This window comes from Centropristis striata, chromosome 20 (genome assembly GCF_030273125.1).
Source record: "Centropristis striata isolate RG_2023a ecotype Rhode Island chromosome 20, C.striata_1.0, whole genome shotgun sequence".
Classification (NCBI taxonomy): Eukaryota; Metazoa; Chordata; class Actinopteri; order Perciformes; family Serranidae; genus Centropristis; species Centropristis striata.
In genome coordinates, this window is record NC_081536.1 from 30,039,161 (window position 1) to 30,050,426 (window position 11,266).

An 11,266-nucleotide genomic window follows, 5' to 3' on the forward strand; every position below is an offset into this window, starting at 1 on the left:
ACATGTTTTGATAAGGGAGATTAAAAGTCAAAGTCTCTCTGGTTCCTTCACTCTGTCCCTCGTTGTGATGCAGATGCTTCCTCCGTGTTAAACTTTTGGTAAGTGACACTTGTTGAATGATTCTCAGCTGATCTCTGATCTCATGTTAGTTTAATCAAACTGTGAAAATCAGAAATTCAGGTGTTTGTGTGTGTAAAGCTGCAGTTTGTAATAAGAAGAGCTCAGCTCTGTGCTAACAGTTAGCCTCCATGTTCAGGATCACCAGCTGCTCCAACAACAGAAGCACAATGATTTCTGTTCAACAGTGTTTCAAAGTTTAAACACTTATCAAAACTTACCAAAGTAGATGCTTGTTTGTGACTTTATATACAGTAGCTTGAACTTCAACAACATCAGTTTTAATAAACTCTTTGTTTTGTCTGTAAAATCTTCATCTGTAGAGAAACTGTAACAGTCAGATAAATGTAGTGCAGTAAAAGGAGAAAGGAACACAAGATGGAAATACTCAAAGTACAAGAAACTGTGAAACTACTGAAATGCTTCATGTAGGCTACGTGTTATTTCGCTATTTATTAATTTATATTATAAAATGAATCATTTATCAGTTTATGAGGTCCATGCAGTTCAAAGTGCCGCAGTAAATATTCCCTTCATGACATTAAATAAAACTTTATTGATCCCCAAAGAACAAATTCAGGTGTTGCAGCAGCACAAAGACGGAAGGAAGACTAATATGATACCATCTACTATAATACATCAATACAATAGTTTATCTAGAGGAAAATGTAATTATAGTAGAAAGATCTCATGCATGATAGTGATTTAGTTGGATTGGTTTGTCTTTTATCTGTTTTACAGATTGGTGCTCCCTCCAGAGGTGACTTTGAATAAATCAAGTCATATTATTTTATATTATTAATAATAAATGTTGGTAATTATTAATAACTTCCGATAGCCATTTTGACACACGTTTAACCGTGTGACCCACATAGGTGGTGCTCAGGTTTGAGGCAGAATAAAACCCAACAATTATTATTGATAAATATTGCTAACTGAACGTTATTGTTGTTAATCTCCAGTTAGCATTATTGTTAATGATAGAACATTATCGTTAATGGCTCGACATTGTTCATTTTATTTTTCTAAACTTACTGATTTTCGAGTTGCTTGCTTGAAAGCTAATTAATAAAAGCATTTAAATAATAACAACCCAAATATAATGTGCCATATATTTTCCATTTTGAAATATGTTTCCTTTTGATACATTTCACAAACAGTATTTTAAAGATAATTTAATTTATTTTTCTTGAAATTAAGAACATACTACAATCATGTTATTCCTGATTTTGCATTGTTTTTATATTCCATATTGCTTGATAGTCTCATAAAATTGCTGACTTTTCTTCTAACCTGGCTGTAAAAAAAAAAAGTGTCTTACTTGCAGTAAATGTAACATAAAAACATGTGACTTTTTTTATTACTGCAACTTTCAACAAGTGCCGTTTTTTCTGCCTATTATTTACATTAATAGTAATGTTGTAGGTCCAGTTTGGTTAAGTACTATCCTGCAGGTACAATGCTAATAAACAGCCCTGATTCAAAAAACAATAATACGCTATTAACCTTGTTAAACTAATTATAATTGACCTAGTTGGAGGTTAATTGGGCTAATTTTAAGCTAGTTGAGTTAGTTGTAAGGTAGTTTTAAGCTACTTCCAAGTTAATTTAGTTAGTTTTAGGCGCGCTTGTTTAAAGTAGTTGTGCACTTGTATGCTACATGTGAGTTAGTTAAGCTTGTGGTAAATTAAGCTAGGTGTAAGTTAGTTTACAATAGTTGTAAAATAGTCAAGCTAGCTGTAAGCTAGTTCTGTCTGTTGTAAGCTAATTCTAAACGTCAACTCCATTTCAGCATTTGTTTACTAAAGAAAACAATCAAGCAAATGTACTGATGCAACACACAGTCAGCTAGTGAAGCTAGTTGAGTTAGTTGTAAGTTGTTTTAGTTAGTTGTAAGGGACTTTTAAGCTATTTCTCAGTTTTTTGTGCTAGTTTTAGGTTGTAATAAATCAGTTGTGCTAGTTGTTTGTGTGAGTTTGTTGGAAACTAGTAACTGTAACAGTCAGATAAATGTAGTGCAGTAAAAGTAGAGGAACACAAGGTGGAAATACTCAAAGTACAACAAACTTTGAAACTGTAATAAAATGTTGTACTTGGGTGGTGCTCTTAACACAACAGTTGATGTTGGGCAGGTTATTTTTTGTTGTAATTTGTTAATTCATGTATTTAAGATGAAAGATTAATAATTTATCAGTTTATCAGTTCAAAGTGCTGCAGTAAATTCTCTCTTTATGACATTTAATAAAACTTTATTGATCAGAGAACAAATTGAGGTGTTTCAGCATGCAGACTAATTACGCAGGAGTAATATGATGCCATCTACCTATAAGACCTATAAATAAAATGTTTCAGTAATAACAGTAAATCTAAAGTAAAATTATAATGGAAATATAATTTTATTATCTGATAAATAGACAACATGTAAAATTATGGTTGTCGTGTGTACGTCATTTCAAGTAAAATATATTTAATTATCAATAAAAAACAAAAGTGTATGAAATGTTTTAGGATACATATTTCAAAATATAAAATATATTACACGTTAAATTTGGGTCAAAATTACTATTTTGATTGTTTGATTGTTTAATAGGGTTTCAAGCCAGCAAATTGAAAAATCTGCAGGATTTCAAAAATTAAGATTGATAATGTTGAGCCATTTACAATAATAATATGCTATTGTTAACAATAATTGGCAACCTAGGTAAATAACAATATCATTAGGTTTTCAACAGTAATAATATTCAGTTATTACTACTAAGGTTCAGTTATTACAAATAATAATGCTCAGCCATTCATAATAATGTTTGTTTAAAAAAAAATTAACATTTACTTCAGCATAAAATAATTTAAAGTTCAGTATAAAATAATAACTCATCATTCTCAACAATTTTGTTAATTTAATTTCACGTTAAATTATTTAAATTATAAGGTTAATTTGTTAACAACAATAATGTTCAGTTATGAACAATAATAATATTCTGTTATTAGTAATAACAATGTTCAGTTAATCATGATTATGTCTGGTTATTAACAATATTTACATTAAACTGTAATAAAGTTTAATTAAATAAAAATAATAATGAATGTTCAGTTAATTAGAATAAACCATAATATTGTACTGACTACAAAACAACAGTTCTTTTTACGTATTTTTTCCACGAAAGATCATGTAATCTAGTTGAGCCAGTTTTTCGCTAGTTATAATCTAGTTGAGCTAGTTGTAGGCTAGTTTAGACATTTTTTTTTAGCTAATTATAATATACATGAGTGAGTTGTAGCTAGTTGTAGGCTAGTTCAGTCGGTTTTTAGCTAGTTATTATGTAGTTGAAATATTGGTTCAGCCAGTTTTTAGCTAGTTATATTCTAGTTAAGTTAGTTGTAAGACAGTTGTATGCTAGTTCAGCCGTTTTAAGCTAGTTATAATCTAGTTGAGTTATTTTTAAGCTAGTTGTAGGCTATTCAGCCATATTTTAGCTTGTTATGATGTAATGAGATATAATCTAGTTAGCAGCTTCTTATCTGGTTGAAGCAGGTTGAGCTACCTGTAACCTAGTTGTGCTAGCCTGGCTAACACCAGACCAAATCTCATTGGAGATTAGGTCTGGACACCTGCCGTTTATTTCTCCGTAGAGGAGGTGTGGTTTACGATCCTCCAGAGCCGTTTATTGGGCGCTTAGAATGTCTATCAAAGCGTCTGTAGGTAGCTCTTAGCCAATCAGATCAGTTATACCAGATGACGTAGTAGAGCAACAGAGATGGATGTTTGTTGTGTGTGTGTCTGTGAGAGAGTGTTGTTTGCCGCTTTGCTTCTCCACTTCTCGCTTCCTGCAAGATTATTTATTTTCACGCTTTATTCCCCTTCATGTCATTCTGCCACACACATCCACTGATTTTATGGGCAATAAACAAGCTGCTGCGGGCCTCTCGGCAGCTCGGCTGTCCGCGGTAGCGGGGCTATTAGCCGCTAGCGACGCTAATAGCTATTAGCTGCTAATAGCTAATAGCCGCTAGCGACGCTAATAGCCCCGCTACCATAATGCCGGTGATCTCAGCGGAGCCGCCGAGAGACCTTTCGCCTTTCAACTTTCGCTCTAAACTATTTAAAACACCATCTGCAGCTATAGAGAGTTTCGCGTCTGCAACAGCCATGTTGGATCCGGAAAGCTTCCAAGTGCCGAGTAGTACGCGTCATCGTCTCACCGTCCCTCCCCGGTCTGTGATTGGATCCCTAAAACAGGGCTACGAAACTGGCTTGGTTGCCAGACCGTCTGGAGGTTCGAAATTAAATTCGAGCGCGCAAGGCAGTCTGGGTATACCCAGGCTATAGTTGTGTTCTTATGACCCACAATAATGTTATTAACAATAATATTTGATATTTGGAACTCAAATACTCTGCACCAGTTACAGTATGAATAAATAAAATGTAAAGTAGACAAGAAATCAGAAAGGAAACAGTCGCTGCTGCTTCAGTCTTGAAGAATGAACTCACACTTTAATGTTGAGTTTGTGTTCAAGATTCTAAATATCAGAGAGTTGAACAGAAAAGAAGAACTGGTCACCTGTTTCACCTGAGCTTCTTTGATGCAGACAGGTTCATGTGTCTTCACCTGTTGTGTTGTTGAAGTGACAGAGTGAATCTCTCGCTGAAGGTGTGGACTCTGCTATGGATCAGTGTGAGGAGAGAGAGGAGGGAGACCCTCCCTCTGAAACCACTCTGTGTGAGGAACATGACGGCCAGACCAAAGCTAAGAGGTAAGATGAGGATCTCTAACTGTCCAGGACTCTTCTCCATGTCAGAGCTCAGCAATCCAATCACACCATCATTATTCACACTCACCAGCTCCTTTCAGACTGCGTTTCCGTAAAATTCACCCTATAGTACTATGAAAAGCTTCTTGTATTAGGACATTCATACAAATTTCCACGAATATTGGCTTCCATTTACATTGCAGAACAAAGTGGGAGGAGAAGGTAGTGGAGTGTAACAGAGCAGCGGCGGTGTTGCACAGTGACACTGTATAGTATGTATGTGCTGCAGCAGTATGTGTACAGTAAGCCATGTCAGTTTGTTTACAAAAAAGCGACGGACACTTTGTGTACAGTGAGTTACAGTAAGCTGAAAGCTACAAAAAGCTGCAGACTGAGCTGTTGATTCTCAGTGGGATCAGCAGGATGAGTAGCTTCAAAACTGAGCCCACTACAACCTCTAAGAGGAAGTAGTCGACAAAAACTTCAGACAGCCCACCAAAAGTGTTAAAATAAAGACTGAAACATTTCTAAATAGAATATTGATCATGAATCAAGCTAAGCATGATGTTTGTTGTGGGTTCAGTGCAGAATGCATCTTATTTTCTATCAGGAGGAAGCTGGAAGAACCTGAACCCAGCTGTGCATCCATGAAGAGTGACCGGTCTATGAATCATCCTATATTGTTCAAATATGGACGCCACTCTGTTGATCAAAGGTGAGGACTTCAAACTGATAATGAAAACAGGGCACTTCAGCAGTGTACAGCGAGGGAGGGAGAGTTATATGGGGGGTTGGTGAGAGCTGTTGGGACTAAACCAAACTGACTGGTGAAGAAAACAGTGAGCTGAAAGCTACAAAAAGCTGCAGACTGAGGTTCTTGATTCTCAGTGGGATCAGCAGGACGAGTAAACCTTAGTCACTGCAGAGAGGCATCTGACTGACTGTTCACCTCCAAACATCTCCTCATGGATCTTTACGTTGTGTGTGTCTCTGTGTGGACAGACATAATGTGAGCTGATTGTTCATGATTCTTCCACAGAGTGAACCAGGAGAGCTCAGAGGTTCCCGGTGGTCACTCTGCCCAGCAGCATCAAACACACCTGGACTCCATATTTGTGGTCTGTACAGCTACTTTTACATCTATTCTGTTCACAATCATCTCCATACTGCACTGTTTAGACCAGTGGACTGTTAGTCTGTCCAACATGGAGCTGATGTTTGCTTCTGTGATTTTAGTTTGATTGTTTCATTCATATAATATTCTGTTCCAGCTGCTGGAGGAGAACATCATCACTTTTGTGAAGAACGAGCTGAAGAAGATCCAGAAGGTTCTGAGTTCAGATGACCCAGAATGCTTAGAGGACCAGTGGGAGGGTGAGGATGAGGAGCAGAGGACGAGAAGCAACAAGGAGTTTCTGAACATCACACTTCACTTTCTGAAAAGAATGAAGCAGGAGGAGCTGGCTGACCGTCTGCAGAGCAGTAAGTGGATTTCATTCAGGAACTCGTGCTGTAGTGTGCCAACGTAAACTTAAGTCTAACCTGAAGAAGAAGTTCCAGCGTGTGTTTGAGGGGATCTCTAAAGCAGGAAACCCAATCTCTCTGAATCAGATCTACACAGAGCTCTACATCACAGAGGGAGGGACTGCAGAGGTCAATGATGAACATGAGGTCAGACAGATTGAAACAGCATGCAGGAAACTAGACAGACCAGAAACAACAATCAGACAAGAAGACATCTTTAAAGCCTCACCTGGAAGAGATGAACCAATTAAAACAGTGCTGACAAAGGGAGTGGCTGGCATTGGGAAAACAGTCTTAACACAGAAGTTCACTCTGGACTGGGCTGAAGACAAAACCAACAAGGACATAATGTTCACATTTCCATTCACTTTCAGAGAGCTGAATATGCTAAAAGACAAAAAGCTCAGCTTAATGGAACTTGTTCATCACTTCTTCACTGAAACCAAAGAAGCAGGAATCTTTAAGTTTGAGAAGCTCCACGTTGTGTTCATCTTAGACGGTCTGGACGAGTGTCGACTTCCTCTGGACTTCCATAACAATGAGATCCTGACTGATGTCACAGAGTCCACCTCAGTGGATGTGCTGCTGACAAACCTCATCAGGGGGAAACTGCTGCCCTCTGCTCGCCTCTGGATAACCACAAGACCTGCAGCAGCCAATCAGATCCCTGCTGACTGTGTTGACATGGTGACAGAGGTCAGAGGGTTCACTGACCAACAGAAAGAGGAGTACTTCAAGAAGAGATTCAGAGATGAGGAGCAGGCCGGCAGAATCATCTCCCACATCAAAACATCCCGAAGCCTCCACATCATGTGCCACATCCCAGTCTTCTGCTGGATCTCTGCTACAGTTCTGGATCTGTTGAAAACCAGAGAGGGAGGAGAGCTGCCCAAGACCCTGACTGAGATGTACATCCACTTCCTGGTGGTTCAGTCCAAAGTGAAGAACATGAAGTATGATGGAGGAGCTGAGACAGATCCACACTGGAGTCCAGAGAGCAGGAAGATGATTGAGTCTCTGGGAAAACTGGCTTTTGATCATCTGCAGGAAGGAAACCTGGTCTTCTATGACTCAGACCTGAGAGAGTGTGGCATCGATATCAAAGCAGCCTCAGTGTGCTCAGGAGTGTTCACACAGAACTTTAGAGAGGAGAAAAGACTGTACCAGCACAGGGTGTTCTGCTTCGTCCATCTGAGTGTTCAGGAGTTTCTAGCTGCTCTTCATGTCCATCTGACCTTCATCAAGTCTGGAGTCAATCTGATGGAAGAACCAACCGCCCAGCGAACAACCAGACAGAGGAACAAACCTGAACCAACACGTCTCTACCAGAGTGCTGTGGACAAGGCCTTACAGAGTCCAAATGGACACCTGGACTTGTTCCTCCGCTTCCTCCTGGGTCTTTCTCTGCAGACCAATCAGACTCTCCTCAGAGGTCTGCTGACACAGACAGGAAGTACCTCAGAGACCAATCAGGAAACAGTCCAATACATCAAGAAGAAGATCAGTGAGGATCTGTCTCCAGAGAGAAGCATCAACCTGTTCCACTGTCTGAATGAACTGAATGATCGTTCTCTAGTGGAGGAGATCCAACAGTCCCTGAGATCAGGACGTTTCTCCACAGATAAACTGTCTCCTGCTCAGTGGTCGGCTCTGGTCTTCATCTTACTGTCATCAGAAACAGATCTGGACGTGTTTGACCTGAAGAAATACTCTGCTTCAGAGGAGGCTCTTCTGAGGCTGCTGCCAGTGGTCAAAGCCTCCAACAAAGCTCTGTAGGTGCTCACATCATTATCCAGATTAAATATAGTTTCCATTGTTTGTATTTGTTCTCTCATGTTTTGCTGATTCCTCTCCAGTCTGAGTGGCTGTAACCTCACAGAGAGAAGCTGTGAAGTTCTGTCCTCAGTCCTCAGCTCCCAGTCCTCTAGTCTGAGACACCTGGACCTGAGTAACAACGAGCTGCAGGATTCAGGAGTGAAGCGTTTTTCTTCTGGACTGAAGAGTCCACACTGCAGACTGGAAACTCTCAGGTCAGAATTAAACTATTTTTAGGAGTAAACCCACTATGTGTACAGCTGTTTGCTTTTGAGCATCTAAAGCAAAATTTTATAAAGGTACAAATGTGAACATCTAGCGTGTGTGTGTGTGTGTGTGTGTGTGTGTGTGTGTGTGTGTGTGTTCAGTCTGTCATACTGTATGATCTCAGAGGACGGCTGTGCTTCTCTGGCATCAGCTCTGAGCTCCAACCCCTCCCATCTGAGAGAGCTGGACCTGAGCAACAATCATCCAGGAGACTCAGGAGAGAAGCTTCTGTCTGCTGGACTGAAAGATCCACGCTGGAGACTGGAGACTCTCAGGTATGGACAGACAGGTGGACTCACTCAGATATGGACAGACAGACAGGTGGACACTCTCAGGTATGGAGGGACAGGTGGACAGACAGCAGCTCTCACTGTGTCTCTGCCTCTAACTGAGTCTCTGGTTCATGTTTGATAGTGATATGAAATTGATTGTGACTGTGTCTCTTCCTGCAGGGTGGACTATGGTGGACTGCATAGACTGAGACCTGGTGTGAGGAAATGTGGGTGTTTTTCATCTTAATTCATCAGAACTCAGCTGCACATTTTACAGCACATTTAGACATTTTCTTGACTGAAGGAGGATGAATTTCTCCAAAGTTTCAATCAGGATTTAGCTTCTGTTTTGAGTCAGTGTGGTTAGAAAGATGTTAGAATTCAATCAATCCATTTTAAACTCACAAACAGAAAGAAAGTGAACACAGTGATCCAACAAAACTAAAATAAATACATTCCATTAAGAGTGGAGCCAACAGAGAGCTTACTTTGTTGCTTCTTCTCTTGACTATCACTGATTTTATACAATAGTTTTGTTGCCTTCAGGTGGTTTGTAAACTTCACAAGTTTGAAAGATAAAAGTTTCACTTCACGTTTCTTCTCTGGATGTTTTTAACAAATCAGTGTTCAAAAACCTACAAGTTACAAACAAAACAGGACATTATTATGTGAAAATATGTTAAAAGGTGAATGAAGTGAGTTTAGGTGGATTTACCTTCCAATTCCTCCCTGACTGGGACCAGATGTACGACACATATGAACAAGAAAACAATGTGTTTGCATATTTGTGTGTTGAGTTTTTTGCATCTTGCCCCTGGTCATTGAAATGGACCCACAGCCCTGTAATATTAATTTAAAAATCCAGACTGTGGTGAAGGTTTTCTGTAGTAGTGGACCGTTTGACATTTGATGGTCAAAGGTCTGAGTTTTGTGCTGAATGTGCTAATAACAGTTTAATAAAGCAGATGGTTCAGAGCTGCTTTGTGCTGCAGTGGAAGATGATGTGTCACTTTTATTAGTGAGATTTTATTCAGTACGTGTTTTGATGTGGGTCTCCATCAGCTGTCATCCTCGAGTTCACATGAGGTAGAACACAATATTACTGACATGTTAACTCTCATGTTAATTTACTGTTAAACTGTGAAAGTTTGAATGATTTCCTTTCAATAAAGTTGTTAATAAATCAGCAGATGATAACCTGCAGCTGTTTTGTGTCTTGTTCTCTCCTTCAGATGTCTGTGAACTGGAACTGGACACAAACACAGTAAACAGATACCTCAAACTGTCTGACAACAACAGGAAGGTGTCACATGTGAGAGAGTATCAGTCATATCCTGATCATCCAGACAGATTTGACTGCTGGCCTCAGCTGCTGTGTAGAACTGGTCTGACTGGTCGCTGTTACTGGGAGGTCGAGTGGAGAGGAAACGTTCATATATCAGTGAGTTACAGAGGAATAGGGAGGAAAGGAAACAGTTATGACTGTTGGTTTGGATGGAATGATCAGTCCTGGAGTCTGAGGTGCTATGATGATGGCTACATTGTCTACCACGATGAAAAAACATTCCTCTCCTCCTCCTCCTCCTCCTCCTCCTCTGGTAGAGTAGCAGTGTATGTGGACTGTCCTGCTGGCACTCTGTCCTTCTACAGAGTCTCCTCTGACACATTGACCCACCTCCACACCTTCAACACCACATTCACTGAACCTCTTTATCCTGGGTTTGGGTTCGGTACACATGATTCCTCAGTGTCTCTGTGTCCTCTGCAGGTCTGAGAGTCTCTCCTGTGGACAGAAACTCAGAAGATCAGCTGCCAGAATACACTAACATGGGGTTACTTTTGCGTCTTTATCATTATTATGATGATTATAGGTTTGATTGCAAAACGTTCCACACTTGAATCATGAAACAGATTTTAAGAGCTAAACTATCTATCTGTGATCGCAGTGTGATCAAATCTAAAAGTTTAATTTGTAAATCTAAAATTTGTGCTTTTTGTTTAAACTTTTGGACTCCAAAACAAACCAAAGTTTTGGATTTGCAAACTAATTTGTATCCGAATGAAAATATTAATACATCGTGATCATAAATGTATTTTACTTTTAACTAAACATTTTAATTTCGGTGTTGAGGGTTTTGCTATCAAATCCGTTCTGTTTGGGTGCATAATAAAGACACTAAAGTAAGCCCATGCATGAAGCATGAAGTATGATATGTGCATTAGCCTCTGAGTTTCTTTCTGTGAGGAGGCTCTGAGTGTCTGCAGGTTCATATGAGACCTTGTCGATGTTCCAGACTCTCATGCAGAGATTTTTCTCGGTATGCATCCTGCGTCATTAATGCATTAACATATGCAAAGGAGGCAGTAAACTCTCTGTCCATGCGTCCCAGGCATACAACTCATTTTCCCATGAAGAACAACACATTATGAACAACAAAGTGGTGTTAAAATGACAGAAACAAGCAGAACAACCTGCTGTTAGCAGACCAGACAAGCGCTATCCCATGTTCTCGGTCTCGCCA

At 39.6% G+C, this 11,266-nt stretch overlaps 1 protein-coding gene across 1 annotated transcript; it reads left to right on the top strand.

Moving 5' to 3' along the window:
• The first annotated feature begins 4,780 nt into the window (after nt 1–4,780).
• Nucleotides 4,781–10,518, top strand: LOC131993959 (protein NLRC3-like). Its single transcript, XM_059360036.1, has 9 exons — nt 4,781–4,869; nt 5,477–5,581; nt 5,906–5,984; nt 6,138–6,348; nt 6,383–8,162; nt 8,247–8,420; nt 8,574–8,747; nt 8,925–8,971; nt 9,977–10,518. The coding sequence occupies exons 1-9, from the start codon at nt 4,781–4,783 to the stop codon at nt 10,516–10,518; spliced, it is 3,201 nt and encodes a 1,066-aa protein (XP_059216019.1).
• Nucleotides 10,519–11,266: the final 748 nt, after the last annotated feature.